The sequence below is a fragment of the Bombina bombina genome, chromosome 1, assembly GCF_027579735.1.
Source record: "Bombina bombina isolate aBomBom1 chromosome 1, aBomBom1.pri, whole genome shotgun sequence".
Taxonomy (NCBI): Eukaryota; Metazoa; Chordata; class Amphibia; order Anura; family Bombinatoridae; genus Bombina; species Bombina bombina.
Window position 1 is genome coordinate 1499989790 of NC_069499.1, and position 14645 is coordinate 1500004434.

The 14645-nt window shown below is 40.3% G+C and overlaps 1 protein-coding gene across 1 annotated transcript in view; it reads right to left on the reverse strand.

The window, feature by feature from the left end:
- CEP112 (centrosomal protein 112) overlaps positions 1-14645 on the reverse strand; it is a 1492843-nt gene that overhangs the window by 966378 nt on the left and 511820 nt on the right. The window contains exons 12-14 of the mRNA XM_053707805.1: positions 10057-10156; positions 7803-7921; positions 6205-6348 (exon numbers count right to left, since the gene is read on the reverse strand). Coding sequence (XP_053563780.1) covers positions 6205-6348; positions 7803-7921; positions 10057-10156 — 363 coding nt within the window. The remainder of the gene's footprint in view (positions 1-6204; positions 6349-7802; positions 7922-10056; positions 10157-14645) is intronic.

A 14645-nucleotide genomic window follows, 5' to 3' on the forward strand; every position in this document is an offset into this window, starting at 1 on the left:
TATAAGGTGCCCTGTTACAGAGGATGCATGGATTAATCTGATGAACCTGTATTACAAACAAATGTGAATTCTTTTAGAACACTATAGAATAGGGCATAAAAACAGAATTTATGCTTACCTGATAAATTACTTTCTCCAACGGTGTGTCCGGTCCACGGCGTCATCCTTACTTGTGGGATATTCTCTTCCCCAACAGGAAATGGCAAAGAGTCCCAGCAAAGCTGGCCATATAGTCCCTCCTAGGCTCCGCCCACCCCAGTCATTCGACCGACGGACAGGAGGAAATATATATAGGAGAAACCATATGCCATATGGTACCGTGGTGACTGTAGTTAGAGAAAATAATTCATCAGACCTGATTAAAAAACCAGGGCGGGCCGTGGACCGGACACACCTTTGGAGAAAGTAATTTATCAGGTAAGCATAAATTCTGTTTTCTCCAACATTGGTGTGTCCGGTCCACGGCGTCATCCTTACTTGTGGGAACCAATACCAAAGCTTTAGGACACGGATGAAGGGAGGGAGCAAATCAGGTTACCTAAACGGAAGGCACCACAGCTTGCAAAACCTTTCTCCCAAAAATAGCCTCCGAAGAAGCAAAAGTATCAAATTTGTAAAATTTGGCAAAAGTGTGCAGTGAAGACCAAGTCGCTGCCTTACATATCTGGTCAACAGAAGCCTCGTTCTTGAAGGCCCATGTGGAAGCCACAGCCCTAGTGGAGTGAGCTGTGATTCTTTCAGGAGGCTGCCGTCCGGCAGTCTCATAAGCCAATCGGATGATGCTTTTAAGCCAAAAAGAAAGAGAGGTAGAAATCGCTTTTTGACCTCTCCTTTTACCAGAATAGACAACAAACAAAGAAGATGTTTGTCTGAAATCTTTTGTAGCCTCTAAATAGACTTTTAGAGCACGGACTACGTCCAAATTGTGTAACAAACGTTCCTTCTTTGAAACTGGATTCGGACATAAAGAAGGTACAACTATCTCCTGGTTAATATTCTTGTTAGAAACAACCTTCGGAAGAAAACCAGGCTTAGTACGCAAAACCACCTTATCTGCATGGAACACCAGATAGGGCGGAGAACACTGCAGAGCAGATAACTCTGAAACTCTTCTAGCAGAAGAAATAGCAACCAAAAACAAAACTTTCCAAGATAGTAACTTAATATCTATGGAATGTAAAGGTTCAAACGGAACCCCTTGAAGAACTGAAAGAACTAGATTTAGACTCCAGGGGGGAGTCAAAGGTCTGTAAACAGGCTTGATCCTAACCAGAGCCTGAACAAATGCTTGAACATCTGGCACAGCTGCCAGTCTTTTGTGTAGTAAGACAGATAAAGAAGAGATCTGTCCCTTTAGAGAACTTGCAGATAATCCTTTCTCCAAAACCTTCTTGTAGAAAGGAGAGAATCTTAGGAATTTTTATCTTATCCCATGGGAATCCTTTGGATTCACACCAACAGATATATTTTTTCCATATTTTATGGTAAATCTTTCTAGTTACCGGTTTTCTGGCCTGAACCAGAGTATCTATCACAGAATCTGAAAACCCACACTTCGATAGAATCAAGCGTTCAATCTCCAAGCCGTCAGCTGGAGGGAGACCAGATTTGGATGTTCGAATGGACCCTGAACAAGAAGGTCCTGTCTCAAAGGTAGCTTCCATGGTGGAGCCGATGACATATTCACCAGGTCTGCATACCAAGTCCTGCGTGGCCACGCAGGCGCTATCAAGATCACCAAGGCCCTCTCCTGATTGATCCTGGCTACCAGCCTGGGAATGAGAGGAAACGGTGGAAATACATAAGCTAGGTTGAAGGTCCAAGGTGCTACTAGTGCATCTACTAGAGTCGCCTTGGGATCCCTGGATCTGGACCCGTAGCAAGGAACCTTGAAGTTCTGACGAGACGCCATCAGATCCATGTCTGGAATGCCCCATAATTGAGTTATTTGGGCAAAGATCTCCGGATGGAGTTCCCACTCCCCCGGATGGAATGTCTGACGACTCAGAAAATCCGCCTCCCAGTTTTCCACACCTGGGATGTGGATCGCAGACAGGTGGCAGGAGTGATCCTCCGCCTATTGAATGATCTTGGTCACTTCTTTCATCGCCAGGGAACTCCTTGTTCCCCCCTGATGATTGATATACGCAACGGTCGTCATGTTGTCTGATTGGAACCTTATGAATCTGGCCTTTGCTAGTTGAGGCCAAGCCCTGAGAGCATTGAATATCGCTCTGAGTTCCAGAATGTTTATCGGGAGAAGAGACTCTTCCCGAGACCATAGACCCTGAGCTTTTAGGGATTCCCAGACCGCGCCCCAGCCCACTAGACTGGCTTCGGTCGTGACAATGACCCACTCTGGTCTGCGGAAGCTCATTCCCTGGGACAGATGGTCCAGGGTCAGCCACCAACGGAGTGAATCTCTGGTCTTCTGATCTACTTGAATCATTGGAGACAAGTCTGTATAGTCCCCATTCCACTGTTTGAGCATGCACAGTTGTAATGGTCTTAGATGAATTTGTGCAAAAGGAACTATGTCCATTGTTGCAACCATCAACCCTACTACTTCCATGCACTGCACTATGGAAGGACGAGGAACAGAATGAAGCACTTGACAAGAGCTTAGAAGTTTTGATTTTCTGACCTCTGTCAGAAAAATCCTCATTTCTAAGGAATCTATTATTGTTCCCAAGAAGGGAACTCATGTCGACGGAGACAGAGAACTTTTTTCTATGTTCACCTTCCATCCGTGTGATCTGAGAAAGGCTAGAACTATGTCTGTATGAGCCTTTGCTTTTGACAGGGACGACGCTTGTATTAGAATGTCGTCCAAGTAAGGTACTACTGCAATGCCCCTCGGTCTTAGAACCGCTAGAAGGGACCCTAGCACCTTTGTGAAAATCCTTGGAGCAGTGGCTAACCCGAATGGGAGGGCCACATACTGGTAATGCTTGTCCAGAAAAGCGAACCTTAGGAACTGATGATGTTCTTTGTGGATAGGAGTATGTAGGTACGCATCCTTAAAACCCACGGTAGTCATAAATTGACTTTCCTGGATAGTGGGTAGAATCGTTCGAATGGTTTCCATCTTGAACGATGGTACCCTGAGAAATTTGTTTAGGATCTTCAAATCCAAAATTGGTCTGAAAGTTCCCTCTTTTTTGGGAACTACGAACAGATTGGAATAAAATTCCATTCCTTGTTCCTTTATTGGAACTGGGTGTATCACTCCCATCTTTAACAGGTCTTCTACACAAAGTAAGAATGCCTGTCTCTTTATTTGGTTTGAGGATAAGTGAGACATGTGGAACCTTCCCCTTGGGGGTAGTTCCTTGAATTCCAGGAGATAACCCTGAGAAACTATTTCTAGCGCCCAGGGATCCTGAACATCTCTTGCCCAAGCCTGAGCAAAGAGAGAGAGTCTGCCCCCCACTAGATCCGGTCCCGGATCGGGGGCTACTCCTTCATGCTGTTTTGTTAGCAGCGGCAGGCTTCTTGGCCTGCTTACCCTTGTTCCAGCCTTGCATCGGTTTCCAGGCTGGTTTGGGTTGTGAGGCATTACCCTCTTGCTTAGAGGATGCAGAATTAGAGGCCGGTCCGTTCCTGAAATTGCGAAAGGGACGAAAATTAGACTTATTTTTAGCCTTGAAAGACCTATCTTGTGGAAGGGCGTGGCCCTTTCCCCCAGTGATGTCTGAAATAATCTCTTTCAATTCTGGTCCAAATAGAGTTTTACCTTTGAAAGGGATGTTAAGCAATTTTGTCTTGGATGACACATCCGCTGACCAAGACTTTAGCCAAAGCGCTCTGCGCGCCACGATAGCAAACCCTGAATTTTTCGCCGCTAATCTAGCTAATTGCAAAGCGGCATCTAAAATAAAAGAGTTAGCCAATTTAAGTGCGTGAACTCTGTCCATAACCTCCTCAAATGGAGTCTCTCTACTGAGCGACTTTTCTAGTTCCTCGAACCAGAACCACGCTGCTGTAGTGACAGGAACAATGCACGAAATTGGTTGTAGAAGGTAACCTTGCTGTACAAAAATCTTTTTAAGCAAACCTTCCAATTTTTTATCCATAGGATCTTTGAAAGCACAACTATCTTCGATAGGAATAGTAGTGCGTTTGTTTAGAGTAGAAACTGCCCCCTCGACCTTAGGGACTGTCTGCCATAAGTCCTTTCTGGGGTCGACCATAGGAAATAATTTCTTAAATATAGGGGGGGGGGGGAACAAAAGGTATGCCGGGCTTTTCCCACTCCTTATTTACTATGTCCGCCACCCGCTTGGGTATAGGAAAAGCGTCAGGGTGCACCGGAACCTCTAGGAACTTGTCCATCTTGCATAATTTCTCTGGAATGACCAAGTTGTCACAATCATCCAGAGTAGATAACACCTCCTTAAGCAGTGCGCGGAGATGTTCTAATTTAAATTTAAATGTCACAACATCAGGTTCAGCTTGTTGAGAAATCTTTCCTGAATCTGAGATTTCTCCATCTGACAAAACCTCCCTCATGGCCCCTTCAGATTGGTGTGAGGGTATGACAGAACAATTATCATCAGCGACCTCCTGCTCTTCAGTGTTTAAAACAGAGCAATCGCGCTTTCTCTGATAAGTAGGCATTTTGGATAAAATATTTGCTATGGAGTTATCCATTACAGCCGTTAATTGTTGCATGGTAATAAGCATTGGGGCACTAGATGTACTAGGGGCCTCCTGCATGGGCAAAACTGGTGTAGACACAGTAGGAGATGATGTAGTATCATGTTTACTCCCCTCATCTGAGGAATTATCTTGGGCAATTTCATTATCTGTGGCAGTACTGTCCTTACTTTGTTTGGACGCTATGGCACAATTATCACATAAATTTAAATGGGGAGACACATTGGCTTTCATACATATAGAACATAGCTTATCTGAAGGTACAGACATGTTAAACAGGCTTAAACTTGTCAACAAAGCACAAAAAACGTTTTAAAACAAAACCGTTACTGTCTCTTTAAATTTTAAACAGAAAACACTTTATTACTGAATATGTGAAAAAGTATGAAGGAATTGTTCAAAAATTACCACAGTGTCTTAAAGCATTAATAGTATTGCACACCAAATTTCAGAGCTTTAACCCTTAAAATAACGGAACCGGAGCCGTTTATAAATTTAACCCCTATACAGTCCCAGCTATAGTCTTTGCTGAGACCCAACCAAGCCCAGAGGGGAATACGATACCAATTGACGCCTTCTAGAAGCTTTTCCAGCAATTTTTAGATCCTCACACATGCATCTGCATGCCCTGCTCTCAAAAAACAACTGCGAAGTAATGGAGCGAAAATGAGGCTCAGTCTACAACTAGGAAGGCCCCCTGACTGGAAAAGGTGTCTAACACAGTGCCTGCCGTTTAATAAACATTCCCCAAGTTTATAAATGCAAATTGCCAGCATAAATATGAATAAAATGCCCAAATAAAGCAATCGATTTAGCCCATAAAAATGTCTACCAGTTTTTTAGCCCATAATAAGCCCTTTATTCTGTTTGTTTGACGAAGAAAATGGCTTACCGGTCCCCATGAGGGGAAATGACAGCCTTCCAGCATTACATGGTCTTGTTAGAAATATGGCTAGTCATACCTTAAGCAGAAAAGTCTGCTAACTGCTTCCCCCAACTGAAGTTACTTCATCTCAACAGTCCTATGTGGAAACAGCAATCGATTTTAGTTACTGTCTGCTAAAATCATCTTCCTCTCACAAACAGAAATCTTCATCCTTTTCTGTTTCAGAGTAAATAGTACATACCAGCACTATTTTAAAACAACAAACACTTGATAGAAGAATAAAAACTACATTTAAACACCAAAAAACTCTTAACCATCACCGTGGAGATGTTGCCTGTGCAACGGCAAAGAGAATGACTGGGGTGGGCGGAGCCTAGGAGGGACTATATGGCCAGCTTTGCTGGGACTCTTTGCCATTTCCTGTTGGGGAAGAGAATATCCCACAAGTAAGGATGACGCCGTGGACCGGACACACCAATGTTGGAGAAATCTAATGTTAATGGCCTAATCAATTAATGTACTAATTTTGAAATATGTCTGTTTTTTAAAAGCAAACTTGGAGAACAAACTTCAAAGTACACTAAATAAATAATGTTGCTATATTTTAAATGTGAAACATTTCTCACTGAACAATCACGAGTTACACAATTACAGCTTACAATCGCTTTTGTCTGTGCCATGTAGTCAGATTCCATTTTCTGGAGCCGCGTGTTTGTGTCATCAAGTAACTCCTGAATGTTGTCTGTGTGCTTTCTCTGCAACTCAAGCTTTTCCTTCTCCATGTCTGCCACGGCATCGTGGAGCTACAAACACACAAAACTTTTTATTTTATTTTCTTGTCATCTGTAACAAATGAACCCACCAAAATCTCAGGTGTGTCCCTATTTACATAGAAAGTCATAGCCACATTAAATGTCTTGCTTAGCTTTTCCATAACAACTTAGGCTTTTAAGTACACTGTCCCGACTGCAGTTAAAATACTTTTTGCAGTGTACTAGGTAAGAACTCGACAAACCCAGAGGCCAGGAAGCCACTGGCTCCTAGAATTTTTCCCCTGGCTCCTAACTTTTTTGGTTATTCTCCATACATCTATATTCAAATACCACTGTCTGGCTACTAAAAGTAGGAAGAGCTGTCACTATAGGTGCATGAGAACTATGACAACATCCTTTGCAGATGACATGCACAGTAAAGTGACAACTTACACTACAAGCTGTTTTGCTTAAAGGAATAGTCTAGTTAAAAGTAAACTTTCATGATTCAGATAGAGCATGCAATTTTAAGCAACTTTCTTATTTACTCCTATTATCAATTTTTCTCCGTTCTCTTGGTATCTTTATTGAAAAAGCAGGAATGTAAGCATAGGAGCCGGCCTATTTTTGGCTTAGCACCTAGATAGCGCTTGCTGATTGGTGTCTAAATGTAGCCACCACTCAGCAAGTGCTACCCAAGTGCTGAACCAAAAAAGGTCCGGCTACTGAGCTTATACATTCAAATAAAGATACCAAGAGAACAAAGAAAAATTGATGAGTAAATTAGAAAGTTGCTTAAAATTGTCTGCTCTATCTGAATCATGAGAGTTTAATTTTGACTAGACTATCCCTTTAATAAAGTATTTTGCATAATTGCTTTGAACCAAAATTGAAATGTCATCATATGCTTTTTTATTTTCATTGGAATGTCACTTTCAGTAGCCATCTTGATGGAAGAGAATGTGTCACTTATCTTTGCTTCATGAGTCATTAGGCATAAACCATAATAAACAGCTGCATAACAGGACAGGAACAAATAAACATGGACACAGAGCCACTCTGGGCAGCATTTGTAAAGCCAACAATTACTGGCCATGTTCAGCTCAGGATCAGCAATGCAAAGTCAATCACAGACGTCGACTTGTGGGTATTCACATATGCCACCTCTTAGTGACTCAGCAACTTCTGCCTGTCTTAAACACATAGTCTGATTATAAACGATTATGGCCTAAAACCTGGTCATCAAACAGAAGAACACAACTCACACTATTACTATTTATTCCTTTCTAGAGCCCCAATGGCTCATTTAACTTGCTTAATTTCAGAAAAGAATTAGAACTGTGTAGATGACCAACTGGACACCTTAGCTGGAGTTCTGGAAGTTTGGGTATTGCATTTAGAGGTTTCAAACAAAAGATAGGCATGAAGTACACTACAGTGCAATGTGATATTGGCAAGAACTCCTACACTACTTTCATGACAGTTAACAGAAGACAAGACCTCACCTTTTTCTCCCATTCGTTCTTCAGTGTTTCTGTGCTCTGCTCACAAAGCTTCTTTAATTCTGTTATTTGTGACTCTTTGGACTCTCTAATCACTTGAGATTCCCGGAGCAGTGTCTGAACTGTCATGAAAATAAAATGATATGTTTAATAATTATTGCTGTAGGTGTTGTGCAATGGTTAGCCATTTAAACTCAACAGATCATTACTTAAAATGACATCAACCCCATCCCCCCCCCCCCATTATTTAGATAGAGCATACAATTCTAAACAGCTTTCCAATTTACTTCCTTTATCTAATTTGTATCGTTGTCTTGCTATCCTTTGTTAGAAAGCATACCTAGGTAGGTGCAAGAGCTGGGAGCTAGCTGGTGATTGGTGACTGCATATATATGCATCTTGCGATTGGCTTACAATTTGTTCAGCTAGCTCCCAGTAGTGGACTTCTGCTCCTTCAAGAAAGGATAACATGAGAATGAAGCAAAATTGATAAAAGAAGTTAATTGGAAAGTAGTTTACAAATGTATGCTCTATATAAATCATGAAATACGTTTTTTGGGTTTCCTGTCCTTTTAAAGGGACAGTTAAGTCAAAATTATTAATTGTGCAATAATTAACCAACTTCCAATTTACTTCTATTATATTCTCTCTCTCTCTTGGTATTGTTTGCTGAACAGCATACCTAGGTAGGTTCATAGGACTTTAGGAGCATGCCTTTCACTTTATGGTAACAGTGTTTTATAACTATGCTACAATCATTGTTGCAAACTCTCTTTACAAAGGATACCAAGACAATGAAACCAATCTGTCATTTAAATTGGAACATTGTTTCAAATTGCATGTTATATCTAGACCATGAAAGTTTCATTTTGATTTTACTGTCCCTTTAAACGTGTCATAGACTAGATCTTTTTTTCCTTTTTTGTTTGCATGTAAATTCTGCTTCTAGAGTGAAGAGGAAGAAGTAGATCCAGTCATCTACACTTAAAGGGTTAAAGCAACTTGCTTCTCAATGGATGGACCACTTTATGTGTGATGGTGGATGCAGCATAGGTTCAGCAGACAGGTTAAACAGGGAAATGACAAAAGGATGTAGAAAAATATGTCTGAACATATATATGGGCTCGATTTATCAAAGCTGAGACGGACAGGGGCTCATATACACGCCTCTGTACGCCTCGGCTCGCCTGTGGCGGGGCACATTTACCCGCAGGTAGTCACCATTGCACACAAGCGCAATTTTGCGCTTGCGCCCAATCCCTCCTCCTGCCCACGCACAGCCAATGACGCGTGGGCAGGAGCTTTCAATCTCCTCGGTCTGACTAGATCGCGGAGATTGAATTTCGCCACCTTAGGGGTGGGAAGAGGTTGTTAAATACTGCAAGCTGGTTTATGTGAGAACTTGCAGCCGTAGGGCTTTGCTAAATCGAGCCCTTACTGTAGTAACAACTGTGAGGTATATACCGCTACTGGGCAGGAAGGACAGCAAAGAACAGAATCACATTAGGACGTGCAACTAGGCACATACAGATACAACCACACCTCTATATGCAGTATGGAAAAGAAGCTAAGTAGAAAGGGAGTGAGAATAAATAATGAGACAGCAGCATAAAGTTGATGTCCGTCAGGGAATAGCACTTTCAGACAAGGATTAAAGATGAGGATCTTATAAACCAGGGTGGTTGTGAGCTTTTTGACCATTCATGGCAAGGTCAAATCTCTGGAGAATTAAATCAGGGATGACCAACTGGCATAACATGGGTCACAATTTTTAGGGCCCCCTGGGAAAAAGCAGAACTAAGAATGTATGCCATAGTTTTTATGGTGCTTGGAAAAAGCAAACTAAAAATGTGTACGAGGGCAACTTCTGGTGGGTGGACAAACAAGGTGGCCACAAAAGTGCCATCTGGAGGGGAGAACAAAGCAACTTTACTAAAGTCTGAACCTATGCCAGGACAGATAGCTCAGCAGCTAATGCATTGTGGCTGAGCTCTGTAGAAACACAAGGGTTGCAGGTTTGATCCCCCGTGAGGACCACTCAGCCTTTTGTCCTTACGAGGTTGATAAAATGAGCAGCGCCTTGAGACCCTTACGGGTGATTAGCCGCGCTTTACAAGTACTACATACATACATACATACCACTGGACATTTTTAAGAAATAGCCATCACTGAATTAAATAATGAACAAGAACATTTTTGTTACATTTCTACTAGATTTAACTGGACATAAGAATAAAAATGTATTTATAAAAATTACCTTTCTTCTCAAGCTTCCTTATGGTCTCTTCTGACTCATTCTGTTTGCTTCTATAATGAGTCTTTAAGTCCTCTGTCTCTCTATTCTTTCGGTCTAAAATCTAATAAAAAAAATAAAATAAAATTATTCCCTGCAAAATCAACAGTTTTTACAAAACTAAATTATTTACAGACATTGTTTCCTTCCCTTTGATAAACACCTTCAGGGCCTGATTTGCCAGAATATTTATGCTTTTTGCATCATTTTAGGTGGTTTAGTCCCTATTCCCATTTTGTATCTTGTAGTGGATATGCCTCCGAAACATTGGACAATGGAATGAATTGATTATACGTTCAGCCCACAGATGTGCATGGCATACTCTGTTTACCCTGCCAAAGTACTTTAATATAAAATTCCTCACGTAGTTTTGTAATCACAGCTGTGCCCTCAATGCTTTTGAACTGCCTGTTAGAATTTACTGTTGTAATTTTGCTGCCTCATACAGCGGAGGCGAAAAAGATACAATTACATTTTTCCTTAAAGTAATGCCTTTTTTTTTTTTTTTTTTTTTTTTTTTAAAGTCTAAAGATGTTTTCAAGAGTAGCATAACTACAAGTGCATCGACCACAAATGGACCAGATATAAATAATTTATAGAATGTATATTTGTATAGTTTATATTAAAGGGACATTCCGGTCAAAATTTAAACGCACATAGATGAATTACATCTTTGAATAGAAACATACTTGCAATATAAATGTATTGGCAAAAATGCTTCTAGTAAAAGTTATCAGTTTTAGTGTTAACATTTTTTTCTGCATGTGAAGCATAGCTAGATATTCTCAGTGTAAAAGCATCTCAAATAATGCAGCTTGTTAGATAATAAGTGGGGCTTGTATCATGTCAGCAATTAACAAATGGAGTCATTACCAGATGGTACAATCACATAAGGCTCTCAGAGCAAGTGGGGTGTTTAAACTGCTGGTGCACGGTGCATACTTAAATACACTTTTAAAAGAGCTATAGCTTTTATTAGAAGCATTTTTGCTAATACATGTATATTACAAAATTGCTTCTATTCAAAACTGAAATGCCCCATGTGGGTTCCAATTTTGGCTGGAATGTCCCTTTAATAAATATAAAACATTGACCACATACACAATACTTTATGGTTACGAAAATACAATTACAAGGTGCACAAATGTGTTTTAACATAAACAGAACATAAAAGATATCAGAAAATATTTCACAGCCCCACCCAGCTACATCATAATACCACCTGGTTGGCAAAATATTCTGTGGAGAACACTGAAGCTTACAATAAAATTAGCAGCGAAGAAGCTCAGAAAGGAAAATGCTAATGCAATAATAAAATCTAATTCAGTAGAGCATGTTACTATTGAACAAATGATTGTACGTCAATTAAACACTCAGGTGGTTTTCTAAGTAACCACAATGCATTGCTACTCCAGAGCAGGACATGGTTGATGAGCCAATCAGAAGCGTACGTATGTAGGCATCATTCAGGTGCCAAGTCCAAGTAGCATGCCTGGTGCATGGACTCAACTATTTGTTTAAACCCTTAACATTTTCTGACTTCATTCATTATCCCTATTAAAGTAATGCATAAGGGCATTTGCATGGCTTTGATCATATATAATTGAGCTGAACAAATGCATCTTTGAGTAGCTTTTTTTTTCTTTGTTTTTAAACAATGAGATTTAAATGACATGTAAATGTTTCAACTATATGCTAAATAATTTAACATTTTAATACAAATGATTTCTTTGTGACAGAGAGGAATCATTTCCCAGCCTTGTACATGTGAGAAGGTATGCTGGGGGATGCTATTTTGTACAGTAAGTAACTTATTTATGGTTATGTATACAGCAAGTATTACTGTAGTATTTATCTTATGACCTTACTCAGTTTGTCATCTTTAAACATCTCATTTCCCTTGACTTGGATAGAAGTTCTCATATATATTCTCCCTGGGCTCCTTCCTCTGCCTTCATAAAAAGAAGATTCACTTTCAGGATTTGAGGCCGCATGAACTAAATATGCACCTGACCAAATATTAACATCCTTCAACTGAGTCTTTGAAGTGTCAGTGTTGTGTCAATTGACTCCCCCTCTGTCTGTGACTCAGTTTGCATAAGGAAAACTGAGACAGCCAGCAACACAGAGCCTAAATTAAGCGCAGTCATGTGTCACTGCAAGATACTACTTAGACAGGCATGACCTGGGTATTAATAATTTGTATACCTGAAAAAAATAAATACCCCATTTATAATGCGATGAAGCGTAAAGGGATGTTTACAGAAGGGCATTGGAATATTATGATTTAGTGATATAGTGAATAATAAAACATTCTGTGTCGTAGTGTTAATTCCACTGAATTATGTGTCTGTGCGCAAAGAGAACTTCAGTACATAAAAATCTTCTGCAACGCGTCTCAGCTGCTGTGAGAACGCAACAGCTGATATATTAGCAGAAGCTAACAAGAGTGTTTTTTAGTAGGTAATGAGCTCAGCCCTATGGAAACAGCTGATAACTTGCACTACTATTATTTTGTGTAGTCAGTCATTTCTCTTTATATTAAAGGGGCATTATACTAAAATATGTCATCTGTACAAACAACAGCATTTAAACAAGCTAAACATTTTGTTCCTGTACCTATCAGTCAATGAGTAAAAATACATAGTAGCCAATGAGAATCAGTATGAGGAACACAATAGACACAGCTGTATTAATCTTTAACTTAAAGGGACATAAAATAAACCGTATTCAAAATCAAACCTCAATATAATATGCAAATATGTATTTTTAATATTATATTAAATATTTAAGAAATAAGTGTAAAGTTTAGGCCATAGGCCCCATTTAAGAAGAGCAGTGCGGACAAGGTTCTCCTTTTTCACATTATCCAGGGCTCAAAATGTGTTTGAATGTTACACTGGGTTTTGCGCATAGGCAACACACACTGAAATAACCCGTTACAGTATTGGATGACGTTAGAAAGCAACAACACCAAAAAGATACAAACTAAACCTGCTAAATAAAGTTAAAAACATCATTAATAAGCATTTTTACGGTAATACACATGCCCATTGTACTGATCATTTTCTTGGTATCCTTTGTTTTTTAGATTTAATAAGTCTTTATTAGGAGAATATTAGAAAAAAGACATTTAAGCTTTCTCATGAACAGTAAAGAAGGTAAATAAATGACACACAGGTCTCGTATTACCAATAAAAGTACAAATAGGCCTTCTACAATAAACTGTACAATCTCAACATCAGAGTTCTTAAAACGCACCTGAGAAAGACGAATGAAAATAAAAAAGAATAAGGGTAAAGAATAAGCAGTGGAGTTCAGTGAGAAGAGTTAGGAAAAAGTGGGTTTTGAGTTAGGTAGTGAATAGGTCTTCTGTATATACTAAAAATAGCGTATTAGTCTACGTGCAAAGGTACAAATATTAGACTGTAGGCGTCCAGTGAGGATTATATTTGGACAACCAATCTGCCCATATCAATCCAAAGAGGTCAATTGGTCAAGGGTGTAAAAGATGCACTTTTCCATGGAGTACATGAAGTCCATTGTATTTACTGCTGTAGACCAACCAGGGGGAGATTCACTTTTCCAGGATCTAGCTATAGATAATTTGACTGCCATTAGAAGGTAAACAATGAAGGAGTGGGTTCCAATATGTAACAAAGAAAACGCAGGTGACTTGGGGAGATGAAGTCCTAAACTGAAAGAGGTTGAAAAACTTGTGTTATATAAGGCTTTGAGTTTCGGACACTCCCACCAGATATTCTTGGAGTCTCCCACATTGCCACATCCTCGCCAACACAAAGACGAGGCATTCTGAGTAATTTTAACAAGGCGGGTAGGAACATAAGACCAGTGGGTGAGGAGCTTATAGTACGTTTCAAATAATGTAACACAGTGGATGGCCTTTTTAGTAAGTATTATAGTACACTGCCAGGTTTGAGGGGGGACAGTAATGTCTCGGATTTTCTCCCAGCACTGAATTTGAGGGGCTCTATCTACTGGGGTGGCTCCTCTCATTAAGGCATAATGTGTAGATAATGGCCTATATAACTTCCCACCCTGACTCCAACGAGTTTCCGAGACAGTAAGTGGGCGGGGATGTGTGGGTTTAAAGCACCAGCTTTTCAGGAAGCTTTTAACACGAGTATATTCAAAAGACCCATATAAGGTGGTGCATGTGAGGGGCCCTTGATCTGTTCGAGTGTGAGAAACTGATCTTGTGGGTTGATGAACGCAAGTCTGAGGCCCGCAAAATTTCAAGGCGGGTCCACACATTGGGATGGGCTTCTGGAAGACCAGTTAGGAGACCTGCTATACAGTGCTATGGGAGAGTGGTGTGGCACAACCCATGTGTGGAGGCATTCTAATATTATGGGGTTAGTAATATGAATGTTCCTGTGACAATGAGAGGGGGCACAAATAAGATCTTGGAGCTGAATATGGAAGGTTAAGGAGGCTTGTTCAATATCCCTCCATCGACTTGTGCTCTGTTTAACTCCCCACTAAAAAACATGTGTCAACATCGGGTCTCGTAGTATCTAATAATGGACAGG